Here is a 25520-nt window from a genome sequence, read left to right as displayed (position 1 = left end):
AATCTCCAGCAGTTCACACAGCCTAGCATGAGCTCCCCGACAGCAGTCTCCAGCAGCCCACAGCCTCCGTGAGTTCCTCGCCTCGAGACACCAGCAGCCCGCTGCATGCATGGGTCTTTCAGCTACAGACCCCCTTCACTGGTCTGCCACCTTGGTCACCGTACTATAAGTCGTCTCCTCTGCTTCTCCTTCTCAGACGGGCAATGGTCTTGCTGTTTTCTGGTGCTCTGCCCCAGTCCTCCACTCCCCTGGAGTCTGCAACCCCTCAAAGCAGCTGCCATTCATATGCATCACCATCGTGGGATTTTAAATAAAACAATCATCAGGTCTTTTAAAGGGCCATTCAAAGCCTGTGTGAAGCTGACGACAGTTGACTGGGCGGTTGGACCCCACGGGAGTGCTTTACCTCCACTCCTTGCTCCCCATTGGTCTGAGGCAGCACTGCTGTTACAGTGGCTCCAGCAGCACCGTCATTTTTACCTACGGATTTTGGATGATGTCCTATCACGGTGAAATTATTCAAATGCGTGCTTCAGGATAGCACTGAGGACAGGTCTCCGAACCAATCCAGATCCACCTCAAGTATCCTTCCTGCCATTTCCCAATCCACCTCGATACCTTGTGAAGAAACACTTGACCAGAACTTTAAACAAAAGCATTTTCCAGTCCTGAAGCAAACACATATTGATGCTCCTTCTCTACGTAAAATACGCTTCTTTGAAGTCATTGTGGTAAATCTGTGTCATGCTGTCAATCTCTCATTATGCTTAGTCTGCACTACTGGCATTGGACATGGATTATCTCTACCACCAAGGGCACTCCCCTTGACTATAACTACACATACTATAATTCATTATTGTACTACTGAGTTTCTACTAATAAAAGCCATGATATGTGTTTAACTACACTTCCTTTGATCTCTTCATTATCTGGCACATCAATCATACATGCTCTAATGGTGTCCTGTGAATTTTTTAATCACTTGCATCAAACTGGGTTTGCAATCGTTCAAGTGCAGATTGACATCTTTTTAATAAATGGGACCATATTCTTTCTTTCTTTGGCTTGGCTTCGCGGACGAAGATTTATGGAGGGGGTAAAAAGTCCACGTCAGCTGCAGGCTCGTTTGTGGCTGACAAGTCCGATACGGGACAGGCAGACACGATTGCAGCGGTTGCAAGGGAAAATTGGTTGGTTGGGGTTGGGTGTTGGGTTTTTCCTCCTTTGCCTTTTGTCAGACAATAAGAACTGTTCCAAAAATGTGATGAGCTATGGAAAAAAACAGCAAATAGGCATAGTCCATCTCATCTCCTCTGTCCTGAACAGCTCCTGTACAACACACCCACCACCCCCCCACCCCGCCCTGGTCAGTCTGACTGTACCATCTATGCACAGATTCTTAATCTGATCCAAGACAATAGTATCATCCATGTTAATATTAGTTTTATTTTCATTGTCATAGCTAAGCATTATAAAAGATCTGCATTGTTGAACAGAAATTAACCAAGTGCTATGCATTGATTTATTTCCAGACCTTCATTGGCTCCATCTTGGTTTCAGTGAATCCCTACAAGCCAATTTCTGGTCTTTATGATAAACTCTCAATGGAACAATACAGCAAGTTTCAGCTGGGTGAAATTGCACCTCACATTTTTGCCATTGCAAATGAATGTTATCACTGCCTTTGGAAATGCGAAGACAATCAATGTGTCCTCATCAGGTAAGATGTCATTTCAATATGATAGTGCCTTTTGAATAGAGGTTGAGTTGAAAAAATGTTGGGGGTGTTGGAAGTATATCCCATGCATATGCTTAAACCCTTGTCATGAGAACTGCATGACCTGCAATGATGTGCCCAAATCCTTGTATTGGGCATTCTTATAATAGCACTGCTTAAATTTAAACGTACATTCTGGTTAATTGACATCTTCATTTACAACAACGTGGCAAGAGTTTTATTTTTTCAGCAATATGAGGCAGTGTGCATATGGTTGATTTACAAAGAGGAAAATAGATATCCAGGAACATTTGGAAGGAAGTTTTCTTCAGAGAGAGAGCTATCACTGACAACCCTCAGAGCTCCAGCTTTTATGTTAAATCTTTGAAACCACACCCTTCTTTTGCATGAAGAAACCGAAGGCTGGAATAACTCAGTGGGTCAGTCAGCATTTGTGGAGGCAAAAGTTGGAAACTGGGAATTTGGTTTGAGGCACTGCTTCAAGACTGAGAGCCACTTTGTAGCTGGACAAGGGAGAGTGAATCAAAGGCTGTTTGGTAATTGGTGGAACCAGGTGGGCAGGGGATGATGGAGAGAGGGAACCAGGTAGGCGAGGGTGGAAGAGATAGTATTTTTGTTATTATTTATTTACAACACAAAGAATTCGATTCCAGTTCATGCTACCCATTTAACCTACGTTTTGGAGGATGGGAGGAAACTGGAGAACTATGGTAACAGGGAGAACATAGAAACTCCTTACAGACAGCAGTGGATTCAAAAACTAATTGTTGATGCTGTAATAGCCTTTCACTAACTTCTACACTAACCTTGCCACCATGGTGTGATGGGTGGAACCTGATGGGCAGGTGAACCAAAAGAGGGAGAGGAAGGGAAAAGTGAACAAAGGGAGAAGAAAACTGGGTAGTCAGGAACGTCTTTCTTCTCTCTCCGTCCTAATGAAGAGCCTCAATCAAAAGCATCAATGCGTCTTTTGCCTCCACATGTGCTGATTGACCAGCTGAGTTCTCCCACTATTTTGCTTTTTGTTCCAGATTCCAGCCCCTGCAGTCTCTCTTTTCTTCCCACCCAACCCTTTGCATGCATATGTTTAGCATTCCCGAGTTTTGTGTGGGCTTTGTTGTTCTCCTTCTGCCAACAGTGTCTTGGTTCAGAAAAAGATTATGTCTCAGGCCCTGTTGTCATATGATGACACTTCTACAAGAAAATTGGTGGTTGTCCAGAAAGTTGTATAATCCCAATTGATAGCTCTAAGTAAAATTAAAACCATCTCGAAGAAAGAAGATAAACTACAGCTTTTAAAGGGTTTGTTGAAAATAACTGTTGTCTATTGTCAGACAATTTAAAAGAGCTATAAACAGGACTCAATAATTACTGCTGTGCAACCAGCAATTGTTTCCATTATCTGCTAATTTAAGTGTATCCTGTTTATATATGCAGTACATTTTATCTTTTGGAAGTAAGTATTGACTTTAGAGTACCCATTTCCAGGAGAACAGATAGAGCAATATGCTTTCAAGCTGCTTTTTTAAAAAATTTATTAAGACATAGTCCTTCTCATAATTTTTTTTAAGTAGTGACTTCCTCGTGCATGCATGTGTGTATTTGAGCCTCACTTATTCTCTGTCCATCTTTATTTATTGGTGTTTATGTCTACAGTTCCACCTGACTGAGGCCTATACGCTTGTATTTCCCATTAACCCATTCAAACTTTCAACATACATCTTGTTTTTTTTTCTTTTTCCTTCCTTTTCAACAATGATTGTCATTTGCTTTCACCACTTGAGTCCCTTTGGTTTTCCCTCTTGCTCTCCATGTGGCAAGCTTATTGTGAGGAACCGATTCTGGTGTTCCTTTCTACTTTGCCAGCACAGAATTTGAAAGAGCATCTTCATTACACTAGTAAATTAAGTCAAGTGCTTTAAATGACTTAAGCCAAATTCTCAGCCAGTGCCTCAAAGGCACTGCAGTAAAATTTCTTGTTTCTGCAAATGACAGGAAGATGTAAAATTTCAGTCTTCTATCTTCTTCATCCCTCCTCTTGATTCTCCCTTGAAACAAATGCAATGCCTCTCTGCAGTTGCTTCTGCAATCTATCAATAATTCTACACCCTCAAACTTCCTCTCCCAAAGATAACTTCTCCTAGCACCTTCCCTGGAGACCTCTGTTACACATCTGCCTGTGCACCACAAGCAGATCATAGCGATCTCTCCTGCCTTTTCTAGTCCTTCAGTTCACAGCCTTGTGCGCACTATCAGAATCATTCTCCCTGTGCGCTCAAATTGGCTGCATTACCAGCACGTTTCCTCTACTCTTCCAAGCGCCACCTCCAGCACCCCGTTGCACTGCTCCCAAGTTTTCAATCGATCCCTGTCAGTGGCACCAACACCATCCATCTTCACTCCTCCTCACTCACATCTCTGTGTAAGCTTAACTGTAATGGCAGCACTGCAGCAGCCTGAACAGTTTTTAGAAAAATAATTAGGAAGCTGTAAATTGAGTGCAAAACAAGCTTCTCATTTTATGGTTTCTTTCAAAAAGTGCACATACTTGTACTACTTGAACCGAATGCACAAGCGTGCTGCAGAAAGTTAGCAGGTCATGCAATGTCCATAGGTAGTAAAGGCCTGGGCCCTTCATCAGGAATGAGCAAAAACAGGCAGGTTACTGAATAAAAAGGTGGATGAAGTGAGGAGTGGAGGCAGGAAGGGGCAGAGGGAGGAACACTGGCTCCATACCAGACGAAGGGTCCATGGTCGTAAAGTTCCTTACCCTTTTACCTCTTTGGGATGCTGCGTGACCTGCTGAGTTTCTCTAGCATGTTTGTGTATTGAACGTGACTTCAGTATCTGCAGACTTTCTTGTTTAAAAATTTTTGAACCGAATCTGCCGCAAATGCTTGATTGTCTGGCCTGCCAGAGCCAGGGTGATTCTCCACAGTAAGTGGAGAACATTGTAAGAGGAGGAGAAAGGTGGGGAAGAATTTTAATTGTATCAAAGTATGATTAACGTTGTACCTCACTGGTATGTGAAGTCAATTATTTAATAGCTGAGTTCTAAGGCACCATTTTCAATTTGATTCCATTGAATGTTAGCTGGTTTGTGTTCCTACTATTAAGTCCCCTCTAATTATCTCAACCAAGTTGACATCATTCATGTATAAACTTGAATAATTAGCATCAATAAGATTAACCAAGTACAAGGCCTGTTCCTGTTTTCACCAGACAGACATCAACATCCGCTTCCAGCAGGAGCCATTTGATAAAGATCACTGTGACCTAACATCCTGTTGATACATGGATTAACGTGGCTCCTATGACCCCATCCACCAATTCAACAACATCCCCTGGAACTCTCCAGCTCTGCATTGCACTGACTCCTAACGGAAAGATATGAAATCCAGCCACAGAAAGTTTATAGCGTGAAAAAAAGTCCTTTTGTGTTCATATCAAGAATATTGAACCAAGATTGTTTGGGTGCCTCCATTGGACGTTCTCTTTCCCCATCCACTGTCCTTTCCTGCCCCACCCATCCCAACTCTTAGTGTGGAGGTGGTTGCTTGTGAGAGATCAACAGCCATCAGTCAGAGCCCTCTGCTTTGTAGTCTGCATCCTGAAAATCCTGTCATCATGGCATCACTTCCACGACCTTGCAAACACTTTTTATCCTTCAAAAGGACTCAGTAGTTGTTGCTGAGCAGGCTAATGTGATTTGGTCTAAGCGCACGGACCAGTGGAGGCTCCTTCCAACACCAAGATGGTTCATTCATTGAATGCAGCTACTTCAAGTTGCCTTACCTGCAATTATACTGGATGAGTGGTTGATAGAATTGAAGAAGAATACAGGACAGAAGTAAGCCCTTTCAGCACATCTCATCCATCCTGACCATGGTGTCTAGCAATGCTAATCCTATTTGCCTGCAGGAAACCCATATTCCTCCATTCCTTTCCTAACTTAATACCCGTCCAAACGCCATATAAGCATCTGCCTCCTCCACCACCTCTCGCAGCTCATTCAGCACCCGCTGGGTGGAAAAAAAAACCTGCCTCTCGGGATCTCCTTCAAATTTATCCCCTCTTACCTTAAACCCATGTCCTCAAGCTCAAACTCCCTGCCCTCAGAAAAACACCATCCTCAAAATGTTTTAAACAGCACCAGGCAGCTCCCATATTCCAATGAAAATATGCTGAACCTATCCAACAATCCAGTCTCTCCCTAAAACTACAGTCCTCCATTCCAGGGAGCAGCCCGTCTCATTTAAAAATAGTAGATATTAATGGTCTGGATTTTGTGGGCAATTGCTACCAATTTTACGATTCCCACTTGTGAGGGTATGGAGGAATGCCCCAGGCTTGCTGTATGTCCTGCAGACTTCCACTGACTGCATCCCCTATGATGGAGAGTGAGGTGTGATGATTTTTGATACAAATAATGTGTAATCCTCCTGAGAAACCTGTGTTAGGTTTGACCAAGCACATATGAAGCAAGAGGGACAAACATCGATATGAAGTAATTTACATATTTTGAATTAATTGAGTTTATTTAATTTTTTTTTAAATTGTTTTAAGTTTAATAAATTAATAATTTCAGATTATACATTCAATAATCTTTGGCATGTTTGATTAACACTAATACGGTATTTAAAGAATTAATATATGATTTACAGCACAAATGCATCCCTTCTAAGGTACCAAAATCTAACAGGAGTTGTTTAAGAAGTGGCTAATAAGAGAAGTCAGAGATCATTTAAGCTCAAAGGACAAGGTTGATAATGTTGCAAAAAAAGTCAAGTTTGAGAGTTGTAAACATGACAGAATTCAGTTAAGGACAGCCAAGTGATTGAAAGGGGAAGTAGGCCAGTGAGAAACCTAAAAACCAACTCTCAATTCTTCTACAGATATGTGAAAAGAAAACATAATAAAGGTTATTGTGGGTCACTCTCTGATTGAGTCAGGCAAAATTATACAGAGAATAAGGAAATGTTAGACAATTAAATATACATTTTGTGTCTATCTTCACAGAAGACTACAAAAACTCCTAGCTCCAGAATGAGTGAAGTTCTGCTCAAAATCAACCAAGAGTTATGAATGTTGATTATAAAACAAGAATATTATCTGATCATTCTCCACTGTTAATTAGAGGGATTTTAAGTTAGTTTTTAGTTTTTTATATATATTTTTTCAGCATATATTTGTTAACATTGTATTATGGTTATTTACTACTTGTTATTACGATCTTATAACTGCGCGCTACTCAAAAGAAAGAAACACTCATGAGTGTAGTCAGGTTAAGCTCTCTGTTTTTATTGGGGTTCAAGCCTAACTTTTATACCTCTCACATTCCCGCCATTTGCCCCAATTGCTGATGTAATGACGCGCATAAGAAAAGCGGGTTTCCCGCACGCGGGTACCTTCTTGCATGACAATACCTTCTTCCCTGTGCGCTGTCCTTGGTTGTGCAGCAGGGGCCAGCACCATTTTGGGGTCACTGGCACTTAAGATACCCTTGCCATTCGTCCACTGGTTCGCTTGCTAGGGCCAGTGCTGCTGCGCAGCCCGGGGCACTGGCTCGATCGCTGCGGCGGCAGACTGCCACAATGCTATATATGTTGATTAAACAAAATATTCAGAATGAGTGAGCTGTTGAAAGAAATTGCCACTAGCTTAAAAAAAAAATGTACTGAAGAAATTAAAGGTATTAAAAGGCAACAAATCCCTATGATCTGTTGACCCTGATCCTAGGTTGCAGGGGGTGGTGTCTTTCAAGAGAATAGGTATATGTAGTAATCTTCAAAGGTTCTACTGATTCAGGAACCTTTCCCTCAGATTGGAAGACAGCAAGATAATCCCACTGTTTAAGAAAGGAGAGACACGAATCAGGAAGCTGTATGGAAAATGCTTTATTTAATTGGAAAATTATAATACAGTATAATTAAACAAGACCACCAGCACAGAGCAAATATCCAGGGTGCAGATCCGAATATTAGTGCTTTAGCCTGCACTCAGGAATACTGATTAATTCTTTAAAGGTCAGAGAGTATTTCTTGAACATCCAAGATCCCAAATGAACAATAATATTTGGGGCCACTGTCAAGAGAACTGGTCAGCTGTGTCTGCTATAGTAGTAACATTACTGCACGTGCAAGCATTGTGTAAAAAGTAGTTAGCTGTCATTGACAATAAACACAGCCGTGTATTTATAATATCCCATTGAGAAAAGGTAAACTTCAGTATGAGGCAGGAAGAGAGAGAAAATGTTGAATTGGCAACAGAGTTTTCAATGAAACATTAAAACATTCTCATGGAACCTGAGGTGTGACCTGTTTGGAACATGCAAAATATTTGTGGGTGTAGATGCAGAGATTATTTTACTTGTTGTTCAGAGCCAGAGTGACATTCTCATAACAAGAGGTTTGCCATTCAGGGCAGAGATCAGAAGGGATTTTGTCAGAAACGAACAATGGAGGCATCATCGTGAAGACTTCTGGATTTTAGGAAATTGAAGTTAGTGCATGAAAATGCTGCTGAGGTATAAATCACCCATGACCTATTTGAATAATAGAGCAGGCACAAGGGGTTAATTGGCCACCTATTTCTTTTGTTCTGTTGATTTCTGAATCGGTTGATCTTTATACCTGGTGCTTTGGAGAACTGAATGAACTGCAAACATGTGGAGATTCTATTATCCATTCTAGTAGCACTTGCCTAAATACAGTTTGGACTTGGAAGCCAAAGCATTCCTGACTAGATTTATTATTTTTAGAAATGGGATGTGAAATGACCATTTATTTTTGGCAACCTTGTTGCTTTGTGGAAAACGAAGCAAAGAAAGGAAGTGGATATGGGAAACAGATTTAAGCTTTCTGTTCCAAATTGAAGGAAAGTAAATCCGGAATTAAGTGTTGTAAAGTTGAAGGCTTTTGGGCTGCACAAGATGCAGGCAAAATAATCAGTCATGAAACATGTATAATTCAGTTCTCTGGACGTATTTACTTGTTTGCAAACAGAACGTGCCACAAAGTGGTCAGCTCTTACCCAGCACTCTTTTGTGGGTTTAGAAAAGAAAGGTCTAGATATGATTCTGATTTTAAGAGGGGATAAGAATGGGGTTCTGAACTGTAAAATACTTTAGTGAACAGAAGGCTTTTTGAAATGCTAACTGAGCAACTTTCCAATTTTACAAATTGTACTGCTGATGTGTCCAAGCTTCCAGATGAAGAAAAATTCCTGTTGCTGAACAAGTCCCATCAGATAACTGACAGTTATTTCCACATACTAGCAGAATAATAATCCTTTCGAGGAATTAAGCAGAGATTCTGCAAATGGCATGGAATGAACAGTATGTTAAAAATGCAACTTGTGTTATGAAAAACTGCAAGATGTTTAAATTTTAATCTATTGCCAGAGAACAGATCTGGACAAAATGCAGATGATTTTGTAATTGAAATTTAATTAATGAATATCTGGAAATGGTAATGTGGTGAAAGGCATTTGTATAGATGCAGGAACTGACCAGTCCGAACCTCCCCTGACCTTTCCTAACCCCTCCCTTGGCTCCTCCCGGATTTCCCAATAAAGGCTGATGTGCCCGGACTTGCCCCCTCTTGCTCCTGAACCTGGAACCTGGCCCAAGTAGTGTATCAGTAATGCTTAGGTTTTTGGTAATTAAAGCCGTTTAATCAGTCCATCATGTCGATGTGATTATTGTGTGCTCCACAATTTAATTTCCAAAACAAAAGCCATGGAAGCTCAGCATACAGGACAAGGCAGCAGCGATCGGAAGATGGCTGGTCATCCAGCCACAGATGGTGGAGTCGACCCATCCACGTGGTGCAGTAGCGGATGCGCCCCTGGGGTCTGCATCAACTCTGCAGCGCATAATGGGAGAAGTTTGCTGGATGACTATGCTCACAATTGAACCCAGGGAACCCAACACAGACATTACCTTTGAGAGGTGGCTGCACGGGACGCAGACATTCATGCTCTGCCACAACCTAAGGGAGGCTAAAGAGAAGTATGATCTCCTGTTTGCATCCGTGGGCGATCGGGTGTTTCGAATAAATGAAGACTGCCGAACGTACGACGAGGCGATGGACCTGCTGCAGAAGCAGTATGGAACCCCAACAAACCCAATGTATGTGAGGTACAAATTAATGACCCAGCGTCAAGCCCCTGGGGAGCCCTTCACACAGTTTGTGCGGGAGATGAGAGAGCTGGTTAGAGTCTCCTGGTATACCGCGGTGAGTGCGTCTGAATATGCCAACGAGCTGATGCGAGATGGACTGCTGACAAACATGCTATTGACACAGGTCCGTCAAAGACTCCTGGAAAATTGTAACTGCATGTGGCAAGAAGTACTGGATTTGGGGAAGGCGATGGAGACCATGGAGCAAAACTGTGAGGCCTACAATGCTGGCGGTCCGGCGTCCTCATCAGGAACGAGGGTGCCACCATGCTGGTATATGGCATTGACGCCAGCGGCAGCTGGGGCTGGCAAGTGCAGGTTCTGTGGGCTGGACAGGCACCACCAGAAGTCTTGCCCAGCCAAGAACGCAGTGTGCTTAAATTGCTAAAAGAAAGGGCACTATGTGAAGGTGTGCTGGGGGCAGCTCACTACCAGTGTCATGTGCGATCCGAGGAATGGGTCACCATCTTGGGGGGAGCTGTCATCAAGACAACGATCGCTAACGTCACTTCCAGCTTTGGATCAGCGATCACTAACTTCACCTCCGGTCCCAGCCATGTGTGAGTACTGGGGGCAGCCATCTCCTGAGGCACCAAGTCCAACATATTACCGACAGGAATGGTACAATGGTGACTCTGAATCAAACCTAACTCTGGCCTCTGTGACACTGGATCAGAACAGGCCTGACCAGCTGGCACGATCGATAATGAACATTGAGGTAAACTGTCGCGTTACGGGTTGTTTGTTTGACACAGGGAGCACCAAAAGTTTTATCTGCACGAACTTAATAAAGCACTGTGCACTAAAGGTGTCTCCGGAAAAGTGCAAAATATCCCTGGCATCTAAAGTCCATTCCGCAGAGACGTGTGGGTACTGTTGGATAGAGTTAGGGTGCGGGACAGGGAGTACAAGGATTTTAAAATCGTGGTAATGCCCAAACTCTGTTGGCTGGTTATCCTGGGGTTAGATTTCCAGGGTCAGCTGGAAAGTGTAATGATGCAGTTTGAAGGTCCGCACCCCCGGATCACAGAGCAGAATGAGGAATTCAGCCCAGCCAATGAGAGTAAGTTGGGCAGTACGTGTGGGCTGTCCACCCTTCGAGTCCCTCCATGTCTGCTATTTGAGCACTTATCAGAGAATTGCAGACCTTATAGCCACCAAAAGCAGGAGATATAGCCTGGAGGACAGATGTTTCATTAAACCAAAGTCCAGAGGCTGTTGGCCAAAGGCATCACTGAGCCCAGCAACAGTCCCTGGTGAGCTCAGGAGTTGGTAGTAAAAGGGGTGGGGGGGTGGGGGGGGGAGAAGAACCGGATGGTAATAGACTACAGCCAGTCTGAGAATAGATTTACATTACTGGATGCCTACCCCTTCCCCGAATTGCCAACATGGTGAATGAGATAACCCAATATTGGGTCTTCTCCACCATCAACCTTTTTTTTAAATTTTTTATTTTTCACACCATAAATCACTTTAGCCATGCTACACACTTTTTCTTTTTCACACATATACAGTGACTTTTTCTCCCCCCCCCCTCCCTCCTCCCAAGCCACCCCCCCACCCCCCCCCCCCCCATCCATTTTAGGTATACAATCTAGGTTACATTAAACCAGTCAGACAATGTTGTCATTCAACAAAAATACACCAGAAATTCTACTGAGTCCATTCTTTTCTTTCCTTCTCCTTCCATCAACTTAGGTAATGATTGTCCCCGGTAGGTTTTCGCTATTGTATTTAATGTAAGGCTCCCATATTTGTTCAAATATTTCAATATTATTTCTTAAACTATATGTAATTTTTTATAATGGAATACATTTATTCATTTCTATATACCATTGTTGTATTTTCAGATTATCTTCCAATTTCCAGGTTGACATAATACATTATTTTGCTACGGCTAGAGCTATCTTAACAAATCTTTTTTGTGCATCCTCCAAATCAATTCCAAATTCTTTGTTTTTTATGTTACTTAGGAGAAAGATCTCTGGATTCTTTGGTATATTGTTTTCTGTTATTTTATTTAATATCTGATTGAGATCTTCCCAAATTTTTTCTACTTTCTCACATGTCCAGATTGCATGAATTGTTGTTCCCATTTCTTTTTTACATCGAAAACATCTATCAGATACTGTTGGGTCCCATTTATTTAACTTTTGAGGTGTAATGTATAGTCTGTGTAACCAGTTATATTGTATCATACGTAGCCTCGTATTTATTGTATTTCTCATCGTTCCAGAACATAATTTCTCCCATGTTTCCTTTTTTATCTTTATAGTTAAATCTTGTTCCCATTTTTGTTTAGTTTTACCATTTGTTTCCTCGTTCTCCTTTTCTTGCAGTTTAATATACATATTTGTTATAAATCTTTTGATTAACATTGTATCTGTAATCACATATTCAAGGTTACTTCCCTCTGGCAAACTCAAATTGCTTCCTAATTTATCCTTCAAGTAGGATCTCAGTTGGTAATATGCCAGCGCTGTATCTCCAGTTATATTGTACTTATCTCTCATTTGTTCAAAGGATAAGAATCTACTTCCTGAAAAACAATTTTCTATTCTTTTAATCCCTTTTTTTTCCCATTCTCTAAAGGAAAGGTTATCTATTGTAAAAGGGAGTAACTTATTTTGCGTCAATATTAGTTTTGGTAATTGATAATTTTTTTTATTTCTTTCTACATGAATCTTCTTCCAAATATTGAGGAGATGATGTAATACTGGAGAAGTTCTATGTTGTACCAATTTTTCACCCCATTTATATAATATGTGTTCAGGTATCTTTTCCCCTATTTTATCTAATTCTAATCTCATCCAGTCTGGTTTTTCCCTTGTTTGATAAAAATCTGATAGGTATCTTAATTGTGCGGCTCTATAATAATTTTTAAAGTTTGGCAATTGTAAGCCTCCTTGTTTATACCATTCTGTTAATTTATCTAGTGCTATCCTCGGTTTCCCCCCTCTCCATAAAAATTTCCTTATTATTTTCTTTAACTCTTTGAAGAATTTTTCTGTCAGTTGTATTGGCAATGCCTGAAATAAGTATAATATCCTTGGAAAAATGTTCATTTTAATACAGTTTATCCTTCCTATTAGTGTTAGTGGTAAATCTTTCCAATGCTCTAAATCGTCCTGTAATTTTTTCATTTTGTTTATTTGTACACCTAGGTATCTTATTGCCTGCATTTGCCATCTAAATGGAGATTCCTTCTTAAATTTTGAGAAATCCGCATTATTCATAGGCATTGCTTCACTTTTATACACGTTTATCTTGTAACCCGACACTTCTCCATATTCCTTCAATTTCTTATATAATTCTTTTATTGATAGTTCTGGTTCTGTTAAGTACACTATAACATCATCCGCAAATAGACTGATTTTATATTCCTTGTCTTTTATTTTTATTCCTTTTATATTATTATCTATTCTTATCAATTCTGCTAGTGGTTCTATAGCTAACGCAAACAATAAAGGTGATAGTGGGCATCCCTGCCGCGTTGACCTGCTTAAGTTAAATTGCTTTGATACATGTCCATTTACTGTCACTTTTGCTAACGGTCCCTTATATAATGCTTTAATCCAATTAATATACATCTCCGATAAACTGAATTTTTGCAATACTTTGAACAAATAATTCCATTCTACTCTGTCGAAGGCCTTCTCTGCGTCTAAAGCAACTGCTACTGCAGGTGCTTTATTTCCTTCTACTGCATGAATTAAGTTAATAAATTTACAAATATTGTCTGTTGTGCGTCTTTTTTTGATAAATCCAGTTTGGTCTAAATTTACCATTTTCGGTACCTGCTCTGCTAATCTGTTTGCTAATAGTTTAGCTATTATCTTATAATCTGTGTTTAGTAAAGATACTGGTCTATATGACGCTGGTGAGAGTGGATCTTTCCCTTGTTTTAGTATTACTGTAATTATTGCTGTTTTACATGAATCTGGTAAGCTTTGTGTTTCATCAATCTGGTTGATTACATCCAGGAGGGGCGGAATTAATAAGTCTTTAAATGTTTTGTAGAATTCTATTGAAAATCCATCCTCTCCTGGTGTCTTATTATTTGTAATTTTTTTATTATCTCTTGTATTTCTACTGTTCCAAATGGTTCTGTTAATTTATTTTGTTCCTCTATTTGTAGTTTTGGTAGTTCAATTTTAGTCAAAAATTCATCTATTTTCCCTTCTTTCCCTTCGTTTTCAGTTCGGTATAATTGTTCATAGAATTCTCTAAAGTTCTCCTTAATTTCTTTTGGATTATATGTAATTTGTTTGTCTTTTTTCCTTGATGCCAATACCATTTTCTTAACTTGTTCTGTCTTAAGCTGCCATGCTAGGATTTTGTGCGTTTTTTCACCCAGTTCATAATATTTCTGTTTTGTCTTCATTATATTCTTCTCTACCTTATATGTTTGTAATGTTTCATATTTTATTTTTTTATCCGCCAATTCTCTTCTTTTAGTTGTATCTTCCTTCATTGCTAATTTTTTTTCTATATTTACTATTTCCCTTTCCAACTGCTCTGTTTCCTGATTATAGTCCTTCTTCATCTTGGTTACATAACTTATTATTTGCCCTCTAATGAATGCTTTCATTGCATCCCATAGTATAAACTTATCTTCCACTGATTCCGTATTTATTTCAAAATACATTTTTAATTGTTTTTCAATAAATTCTCTAAAATCCTGCCTTTTAAGTAGCATGGGGTTTAATCTCCATCTATACATTCTTGGAGGGATGTCCTCTAGCTTTACTGTCAATATTAAGGGTGAATGGTCCGATAATATTCTAGCTTTATATTCTGTTTTTCTTACTCTATCTTGCATACTAGCTGATAACAAAAATAGGTCTATTCTTGAGTATGTTTTATGTCTAGCCGAGTAATATGAATATTCCTTTTCTTTTGGGTTTTGTTTCCTCCATATATCCAAAAGTTGCATTTCTTCCATCGATTTAATTATAAATTTGGTTACTTTGTTCTTTCTGTTAATTTTTTTCCCAGTTTTATCCATATTTGAATCCAAATTCAGGTTGAAATCCCCTCCTATTAGTATGTTCCCTTGCGTATTAGCTACCTTCAAAAAGATATCTTGCATAAACTTTTGATCTTCTTCGTTAGGTGAATATACATTAATTAGATTCCAAAACTCCGAATATATCTGACATTTTATCATTACATATCTCCCTGCTGGATCTATTATTTCCTCTTCTATTTTAAATGGCACATTTTTACTAATTGATATAGCCACTCCTCTTGCTTTTGAATTATACGATGCTGCTGTTACATGTCCTACCCAATCTCTCTTTAATTTCTTGTGCTCCAATTCAGTTAAGTGTGTTTCTTGGACAAATGCTATATCAATTTTTTCTTTTTTCAGTAAATTTAGCAGTTTCTTCCTTTTAATTTGGTTATGTATTCCATTAATATTTAAAGTCATATAGTTCAACGTAGCCATTTTATACTTTGTTTATCTTCCCTTTCCGTTTTTCCATCATTACCTTTCCTCCTTTTCCATTTCTGTTTTCTTATTTTAAACCCTTTATAAGACAACATTCCTAAAACATCAAACATTTTCCTTATTCTCCTATTTATAACTTCTTTAGCCCCAATCTCCCCTTCCCCTCCTGAGTTGTCCTTTATCCCTTGTCGGACAACCACATCTCCCCTCTCCATTTGGGTTTGCGAATTCACTCGCAAGCGTCAACTGATTTTGCAGTGACCGCTATTCCCCCCCACCAAGCCCCCCCAGAAAAGATTTTACTTTTCATATGTAACAAAGGTCACTCTTTTAATTCCCTCCTTATTCTCTCTATTCCATTACCTTCCCTTATTAATTCTTGTCTATACTATCTATATTTTCCTCTAAGTACAGATACATTCACGTATGCACATTATACCTATACACTCTAATACCTCTTTACCCACATACATATCAATCGTGATCATTTTTACTCTCATTACACGTCTTCATCCCTCCGTCTATTTTGTAATTGTTCTGCAAATTTTCGTGCTTCTTCTGGATCCGAGAATAGTCTGTTTTGTTGTCCTGGAATAAATATTTTCAATACCGCTGGATGCTTTAGTATAAATTTATACCCTTTCTTCCATAAAATCGCCTTTGCTGTATTGAACTCCTTTCTCTTCTTTAGGAGTTCAAAACTTGTATCTGGATAAATGAAGATTTTTTGCCCTTTATACTCCAGTGGCTTGTTGCCCTCTCTTACTTTTTCCATTGTCTTCTCCAGTACCTTTTCTCTTGTAGTATATCTTAGGAATTTTACTAAAATAGATCTTGGTTTTTGTTGTGGTTGTGGTTTAAAGGCCAATAGTTCTGGACATCCTAGGGATCCAATCTTTTATAAACTCCCTCATATTCTTGCCTTCTTCATCTTCCTTAAGGCCCACTATCTTTATGTTATTTCTTCTGTTATAATTTTCCATTATATCTATTTTCTGAGCTAACAGTTCTTGTGTCTCTATAGCTTTTTTATTAGATTCCTCTAATTTCTTTTTTAAGTCCTCTACCTCCATTTCTGCTGCTACTGCCCGCTCTTCCATCTTGTCCATTTTCTTTCCCATTTCTGTTAAGGTCATATCTATTTTATTCATTCTCTCTTCTGTGTTGTTTATTCTTCTTCTTAAATCATTAAATTCCTGTGTTTGCCATTCTTTAAATGACTCCATGTATCCTTTAATAAGAGAAAGTAAATCCTTTATCTTGCCTTTCCCTTCTTCTTCTATTTCACTGTACTCTTCCTCTTCCTCTTCTTCTTCCTCTGGGTTGGCCATCTGTTGTTTCTTTGTTGCCCTTTTCTTCTCTTCTTTCTTGTTTCCATTGTCTTCTGTGTTCTCTTCTTGCTGCAGGTGTTCTGCAGCTGTCGTTGCCGGCTGTGGAGATCGACTCCCCAGCTGGTCCCCCCTCCCGTCGGTGTGTTTTTTTTTTCATGCGCGAGGAGTCGCGCATGCGCGGTTGCGCACTTTTACTCGGCTCAGCGAGCCATTTTTGTAGTCCAATTTCTACCGACCTGAGGAAGCGGGTTTCTCTCTCCACAGCGGGCCTCTTCGAACAGGTAAGGCCTTCTCCTTCTTCCTCTGTTGTCTTCTCTTCCTCTCTGCTTACCGTTGATTTCGATTTTTCTTTTTTTGTCGCCATCTTCTTTCCACCTTTATACTCACTTTTCTTTAACTTTTATTTCTGTGCCTTTGTGTTTTCCTTTGTTTTTTCCGACTTTTCTGGAGAGGGCTGGAGTTCACTGTCCGGCCACTACTCCATCACGTGACTCCTCCTCCACCATCAACCTTAAGTTGGCATACTATCAGATCCCAACCCGCCTAGAGGACAGGCCCAACACAGCTTTTGAAGCTGACAACCAACTGTATCAGTTCCACAGGGTGCCAATCGGTCTGACGAATGGGGTATCGGTGTTCCAAAGGGAGATGGACTGCATGGTGGAGGATTACAAGCTAAAGGCAACATTTCCGTATTTGAATAACGTTACCATATGCGGCCATGATGTGGCGGAACACAATACGAATCTAAGAGAATTCCTTGCCACAGCAAAAACCCTAAACCTGACATAAAATCTGAAGTGCGCGTTCCTCCCTTCACAGCTGGCAATATGTGGTGGAGGGAGGGATCGTGTCACCGGACCTCGAGAGAATGTGCCCCCTCCTTAGGGAATGACCATTACCTAAGAACCTGAAAGCCCTGAAGATGTGCCTTGGGTTCTTATTGTGCCCAATGTGTCATAATAAGGCCCGGCCATTAGTGAAGACAACACTTTCCCCCATCAGCGGAGGCTCGTAAAGCCTTTGAGGCATCAAGGTTAAGATTGCCAAGGTGGCAATGCCTACCACTGATCAATCCATCCTATTCCAAGATGCCGCTGATGTTGCCCTTGCAATTATGCTGTATCAGGTAGGCAGGCAGGCCAGTGGCATTTTTCTCTAGAACATTTCATGGCCTGGAACTTAGGCACTCGGCAATTGAGAAAGAGGCCCAGGCTATTGTGGAAGCTGTGTGCCACTGGAGGCATTATTTGGCTGGTAGACCATTTACCCTGCTGACGGGCCAGAGGGCTGTCGCATTTATGTTTAACAACAAACAGCGGGGTAAAATTAAAAAATCATGCGGTGGAGAATCAAACTCTCCACATACAATTGTGAGATCCTATACCATCCCGGGAAGTTCAATGAGCCACCTGATACTCTGTCCCGGGGAACATGTGCCAGCGCAAAAGCGGATCGCCTGAAGTTGCTGCATGACAAGCTCTGCCATCCCGGGGTCACAAGGCTGTATCCCTTTGTGAGGGCTAGACATTGACCCTACTCAAATGAGGAGATTCGAGAACTGTGCCGTAACTGCTCCGACTGTGCCAAATGCAAGCCACATTTTTACAGACCAAATAGAGCCCAAATGATTAAAGCAACCTATCCCTTCAAAAGTTTTAGTATGGACTTCAAGGGTCCTCTCCCACCCAGTTACAGAAATCTGTACTTCCTGAATGTAGTGGATGAGTATTCCCGGTTCCCATTTGTCTGGACATGACTGCAGCAGCCACAGTCATCAAAGCACTCTGGACCATATTAACTATGTTTGGATACCCCAGCTACATACACAGTGACAGGGGTTCCTCCTTCATGAGTCAGGAGCTGTAACAGTATCTACAGGCGGTGGGGATAGCCACGAGCAGAACTACTAGCCACAAGCCCCACAAGTGGAGAGGAAGAATGGTACAATCTGGAGAGCAATCCTGTTGGCCCTCACCTCAAAAGGGATGCCTATCTCCTAATGGCCAGAGGTACTACCAGACGTGCTGCATGTTACCAGGTCCCTGCTGTGCAAGGCTATGAATGCCACCCCCCACAAGGGACTCTTCTTTTCGCAGGAGGTCGGCATCCAGAACCACTATGCCAGTCTGGCTGATGATACCAGGGTCGTTACTTCTTCACAGAGATATCAGACCCCACAAGACAGATCCCCTGTTGGAAAGAGTGCATCTGGTACATGCAAACCCACAATAAGCATTTGTGCGGTACCAGGACAGGAGGAAGGACACGGTGTCAGTACGAGATCTGGCCCGGGCAGGGTACACTAATACTGATCAGAAGAAACAGATGATCAATTGACACAGCACCCTTCCACATCCCAGGATTTTGACGTATTCCTGCTCCCACCAGATAACCATAGAACCCCCCCCCCCCAGCACCAGTTACCAGTCAAGCACCGGTGGCAGTCAATCCCACAGAGATATCGCCAGTAAGGAGCCCACCCCAAAAGGCAATGAAGGGCTCTGTAACTGAAAATCAATCCACACAGGTACACAGTCCTGTGAGCTCGATGCAGGAACAACAGTGGCCTCGCCCAGCACCTTGGAAGTCACAGAGGATCACAAGATTACCAGACATGCTGAACCTCTGATGGAAACTATGAACCTTGTATATATGTAATAAAGTACAGTATGTGCTCCATGCCGCCACATCACCCCACCGGGTTTTATCTCAAAGAAGGGGTGAATATGGTGAAATGCATTTGTATAGATGCAGGGAGTGGCCTGTCTGAGCCTACCTAACCTTCCCTTGGCTACTCCCCGGGTTTCCCAATAAAGGATGGTGTGCCCGTACTTGCCCCCTCTTTCTCCTATACCTGGAACCTGGCCAAGTAGTGTATCAGTAATGCTCAGGTTTTTGGTAATTAAAGCCGTTTAATCACTCCATCATGTCGATGTCATTATTGTGTGCTCCACAGGTAGCTCTTTCAAAGTTCATTATCACTGTTCCATAACAACCCTCAAGGCCTTGCCTCAACCTCTATTTGAAATTTTCTACAGTCTCCATCGATTCTGTTCACTGCCAAAGTCTTCCAACTTTGGCCCTTGTAGTATAATCCTGCCATACCATTGGCTGGTGCTTGCCTTTTAAACTTTTCACTGCAAATCTACTCAAAACCCCTCCACTCTTCAACTATTTTTAGGATCTGATTTAAAAAGCCCCTCATCTCTTCTATAAAATATTTGTTCATTGTTATTTTCCCCTGTGGTTCAGCATTTGTTTTGTCCAGTTCATTGAGTCATACAGCACAGATCTGGCCATTTGGCCCACCATTTCTATCCTGACCTTTTTCCCCATCTTACACTAATCGTATTTGCTAGCATTAGGACCATTATTAAATGCTTGCCCTCTTAAGTGCCTGTCCAAATGCCTCTTAAACATAGCAATTATATCTGATACAAATTTATCAATTCTTTGGCTTGGCTTCGCGGACGAAGATTTATGGAGGGGGTAAATGTCCACGTCAGCTGCAGGCTCGTTTGTGGCTGACAAGTCCGATGCGGGACAGGCAGACACGGTTGCAGCGGTTGCAGGGGAAAATTGGTTGGTTGGGGTTGGGTGTTGGGTTTTTCCTCCTTTGCCTTTTGTCAGTGAGGTGGGCTCTGCGGTCTTCTTCAAAGGAGGTTGCTGCCCGCCAAACTGTGAGGCGCCAAGATGCACGGTTTGAGGCGATATCAGCCCACTGGTGGTGGTCAATTAGATTACTGTGAATTGTATTAGGGTTAAAACATATCATTCAATGCAGGATTTGTGTGGTAAAAAATGTTTTTAAGGTAAAATTAATCTGCACTGAATCAGTGGAAATGAAATGCCATGAGGATTCATCAAATTTTCAGCTGTATCTTCTGTGAAGTGCCATGGAACCTAACAGAAAAATCATATGTACTCTTTTGCTCTTGACTCTTTGCCAATCTTCTACCAAGTTTATAGTACATGGTTATGAAGTACCCTGAAGGAACTCAGTCTGACTACACAGAGAAGCCTTCACACTGTTACCTATGCCCTTTCAGTGATATTTTCTCTTCTGGATCAGCGGGAGAGTTTGTGTCATCTAAATGTTTGACAGGTAAATATTCACTCTTCCATAAAGGTTTCAGGTCCACATCTAGAATTAATCCTAAATTAGTATCATTGCTCCCAAATTGCCCTACGACAGTGAATGGAGTCATTCAGTGAAGGAAGGGTTCACTCACAGAGGGAATAAAAGGAACTTGAAGTGCTGTTTACAGCTGAAATTATTTGGGGAGGCATTTCAACTGATGAGTTGTTGTTCCTTTGTGTAAGTGAAAACAAATACCACAAGCAATCAAATTTGATCACATCTGGGTTCTGTAAGGTAAAACATCATGAGATGGGAATGTGTAAGGAGTTACCCTGTACAGGGCTGTAACAAGATGTGAATGCATCCTTGTACTTACAAGATAAGAGAGACATTGATGGATTGAGAGGCAGGAAGCTAGCAGGGAAAGGATAGCAACAGTTTTAGTCATTGGACAAGTAATGATATGATGATGTTCTAAGCATGTATCCAAGGGTATAAAAAATCACCATTTTGCTGATAACGGCAGAATGCATTCTCCGACTAACATGGTTAGTTGCAAGTGTTACAATCCGGTAATAAAGAACAAAGAACCCTGATTTCGACTCAGCCTGGTGTTTGTCTCACTCATTCATGAACAAAGCAGACCTAACAGTTCAGAATTAGCTTTTAATGAGAAACATAATTTCTGTGCTACCCTGCACGTGGAAAGAGTTTGATCTAAATTCTACCTCATGATGTTTTAATCAAGAGACTTGGGTCATTTTCTGTTGCGCGGGGGAGTACCACGCTTGCGGAAAGTTAGGGAAAAGGTGCGACAAGCTGAGAAATAGTGGTTCTGTGCCATCAAGCTCACTCAAGTTTCCAAAGCCTTAAATGGAAAGAAGTAAAAATGTACTAGAAAATGTAATTAGCAGCATTCAGTTTCCTATCAGAAGATGAAATGCACTTGTTTGCTGCCTGAGAAAGTCGAACTTGATTATGTTTGGTGGATAAAACTGCCAAAGCAGTTATTAAAGCCAATTACTTATCCAAAATCATTAACACTTGACCAATTGGTGTGAAGCTAAGTTCACAGGCAGGTCAGAACAGGTATGGATGAATCAGCGACTTTCATGATAAAATTGGGTGCCCCTGAGGTCATATTTTGATAGTAGTTAAGAAGCTTTTGTTTGGACTGATGCAACTATAGATGTTTATTTATCTATCCATATAACCATTCACAGTACGGAAACAGGCCATATTGGTCCTTCTAGTCTGCACCGATTTACGTGAAGCTCCACTAGTTCCATTCCCTGCCCATAACCCTCCAACCCCCTCACATCAGAATTGACCCTGCCACAATTACCTCTTCCAGAAGATCATTCCACTCAGCCACTACTCTCTGAGTGAAGAAGCATCCTCTTATATTACTCCTAAAGTTTTGCCCCCTAACCCTTAACTTATGACCCCTTGATCCAATCTCCCCTACCCTCAGGGGAAAAAGCTTATTCACAACTACTTTATCTATTCCCTTCATAATTTTAAATACCTCCATTAAATCCCCTCTCAACCTTCTACGCTCCAATTAATAAAGTCCCAGTCTACTCAATCGTTCTCCATATTCTAGATACTGCAATCCAGGCAACATTTCTGTGAACCTTCTCTGCACCCTCTCTACCTTATTTATATCCTTCCTAAAATTTGAAGACCAGAACTGCACACAATACTCCAAATTTGGCCTCACCATAGCCTTAAACAAATAGCTCTACATGTATTTTATACATATTTAACAGCTGGATTTTTGTTTTGAAAAAGTTATGCAAGACAATAATTGGAAACCAATCAATGTTTTAAATACTTTGAACACTCCAGTTAACTTAAAGGTTTTCAGTACAAAATTAAATCAATAAATGGCAACTTTAATGCAAGCTACTTGTTTTTGGTCCTTTTCTATATATTATTTATTTTCTTACTCACAGCATTGTGATATTTTATTATAGTAGGTGCATTTTACACATTGTACTTGTGTATATGTCAATAAACTCTCAATCACTCTCATTATAATATATCTAATGGGCTTCTCTCAAAACTTTCCTCACTGTTGCAGTAAGGATTTAAGCCTACGACAGACATGAACTTAGTTTCCTTCTCTCATCATTTTAAAATGTAGTTGCTTTTTTTGGGCTTCCTTTTCAACCAACGAAGCCCAGAACTCGTCTCTTGGGCAGAATAAGCCCAGAACTCGTCTCTTGTACAGAATGAGGGTTGCAACCTCATTTGTTTGACTAAGAAGACAAGAGTTTAATTGCTTTACCTTGCTGTTGAAGGTTTCCAATGTTGGATAGTGCTCCACCTGGTGTCCGACAAATGATCACTTGTTGTTTGAATGATACCAAGCAGAAAGTTTAATGTACAGTTCCATAAAAGCTTGGCTATCTTGCATGTGACAAACGTCACCCCTGTTGGTTACATGTTGCTGTTATACCCATCAATATGCCTGAATGAGTGCAGCTCTCAGAGCATTCAGAATAAAGCAACCTGCTTATTTGGTGGGAGAGTCGCTACCCTAAACATTCAATCCTCCACCAATGGTTCACTGCAGCTGCATTGTGTGCTATTTACAAAATAAATAGCAGCAATTTCCCCCAGGCTATTCCAATGACACCTCCCAAATGTACTGCCACCTGCTGTCAAGGAGACGAAGGCAGCAGGTGAATGAGGGCACCTGCTGATTCCCCTGCAAGACGCATACCCATCCTACACTGCCCGACCCTCATCATTGCGGGGCCTCCATCGTAGATCTCCCTCCCCAGTGCAGTGTGAGAGCACATTTTACCAGTTCAAGGTAGCTGCTCACCCCCACCTCCCTGAGGGCAGTTGTAGATGGACAATAAATGCCAGCTATGGCCCCGTCCTAGTGGCTGGTTTTATGCCCACCATTTATTACATCAGTGCAAATGCCTTCAAAGGCAGGGGCATGAACAGGCAGGGAATCAAGAGATACAAACCATGTGCTAGGTGATTAGATTAAGAGCGGTTTCAATGTGCTACCTCTAAACACCACTTACTTGGCTTTCGATTTGTGGTACAAGTGAAGTTCTCATCAGTCCCAGAGAGATGAGCAGGTGAGCTTGAGATTCCAATCTCCTGTACTGTCCATGATAGAAAATTGCAATTTAATTTTTTTAAAAATCTGGACATACAGCACAGTAATAGGACCATTTCAGTCCACGAGCTTGTGCAGCCCAATTGCACTCAATTGACCTATATAGCCCTGGTAGGTTTTTGAAGGGTGGGAGGAAACCGGCAGATAACCCACGCAGACACAGGGAGAACCTGCAAAGTGCTTACGTACAGTGCCGGATTTGAACTGGTGCTATAACAGCATTGCTCTAACTGTGTCACCCAACGTAGGTGGCTATGTTGGAACTGTTCACACATTGTTGCTTTAGTTCAAGTTTATTATCATTTGCCTGTACATTTAAAAAAAAAGACAAAACAGCATTTCTCTGGACACAATACATAGCACATATTAATCACACGAATATATACAGATATAATTTTAATTATATATAAATAAACATAAGTGAAGCATTTTGAGCACTAATATGTCATTGCCTGAATTACACATGCTAAATTCTGCCCAGCAATATAAACATGACAGGAATGGGTCAAAGATTTCAAATAGAAAAGACTAGAAACACTCAGCAGATCAAGCATTGTCTGGGCACAAACGAACCGTTAACTTTTTTGGGTTTGAGGCCCTTTGTGGTTCTTCACTTTTTTTGGAGCCTCTTGTTGAAGGTGCTCACTGTCAGGTCCAAGTGAATAACATCAATCATGTAGACTGCAGCTTCCTCTTGTCTTTTGTTGACCCATTGGGAAGCAGCATCTCCGAGTTATGCCCTCACACCTCCACCACCCCTCCCCCCACCCCAGTCCTGACCACGTGGGAATTCACGACAGTTTTACACCTTTCAGGCCCAAAGTGAGCAAAAGAATACTATCCAGGTGGGCAGATTGTTGCAGTTAATGTTGCTCAAATCAATTCTTCCACACTAGAGGGCAGCAAGGCATTAATGTTATCTTTCGATGTAGAAAGGTATATCAAGGAACAGACCCTTCAGCCTATGATGTCTGTGCCAAACATGATGCCTATCTAAAGTAATCCTATCTGGCAACATGTAGATTATCTCCCTTCGTTTCCTGACACTTCATATGGCTATCTAAATACAGTATCTCTTAAACGTTGCCATCATATCTGTTTCCACCACTCCCCTTGACAACATGCTCCAGGCACCTATCACTCAATTCAAAACTAAATTTGCCACACAAATCTCCTTTAAGATTTCCTTCTCCCACTTTAATTTAGTAATTTTTATTTTTTTAATTTTTTGACTTTAATTAATACATGCAGTATGGTAACAATTACATCCAATTAGCCTACACCCCTGCTACGTTTCAAACAGAGGAAACCAGAGTCCCCAGGGAGAACCCACTCAGACACAGGGAGAACGTACAAACTCCTTACAAACAGCATGGGATTTGAACCCTGGTCCCAACTGCTACGCTAACTGTACTGCCTTTAAACACAAGTCCTCAAGAATTTGACATTTCTATCCTTGGGAAAAAGACTCAGATTATCCATTCTATCGATGCTTCTCGTAATTTTATAAACATCTACCTTATAAAGGTTGCTCTTCATGCTCTGAAACTCCAGAGAAAGAAACCAAAGTTTATCCAGCCTCTCC

At 41.0% G+C, this 25520-nt stretch overlaps 1 protein-coding gene across 1 annotated transcript in view; it reads left to right on the top strand.

Moving 5' to 3' along the window:
* The window catches only part of myo10 (myosin X), a 332493-nt gene that overhangs the window by 169020 nt on the left and 137953 nt on the right, over nucleotides 1–25520 (top strand). The window contains exon 4 of the mRNA XM_069909274.1: nucleotides 1533–1720. Coding sequence (XP_069765375.1) covers nucleotides 1533–1720 — 188 coding nt within the window. The remainder of the gene's footprint in view (nucleotides 1–1532; nucleotides 1721–25520) is intronic.

This window comes from Narcine bancroftii, chromosome 1 (genome assembly GCF_036971445.1).
Source record: "Narcine bancroftii isolate sNarBan1 chromosome 1, sNarBan1.hap1, whole genome shotgun sequence".
In the NCBI taxonomy this organism is placed as follows: domain Eukaryota; kingdom Metazoa; phylum Chordata; class Chondrichthyes; order Torpediniformes; family Narcinidae; genus Narcine; species Narcine bancroftii.
Note: the sequence above shows the minus strand (reverse complement) of the source record. Positions and strands in the feature narration are given on the sequence as shown.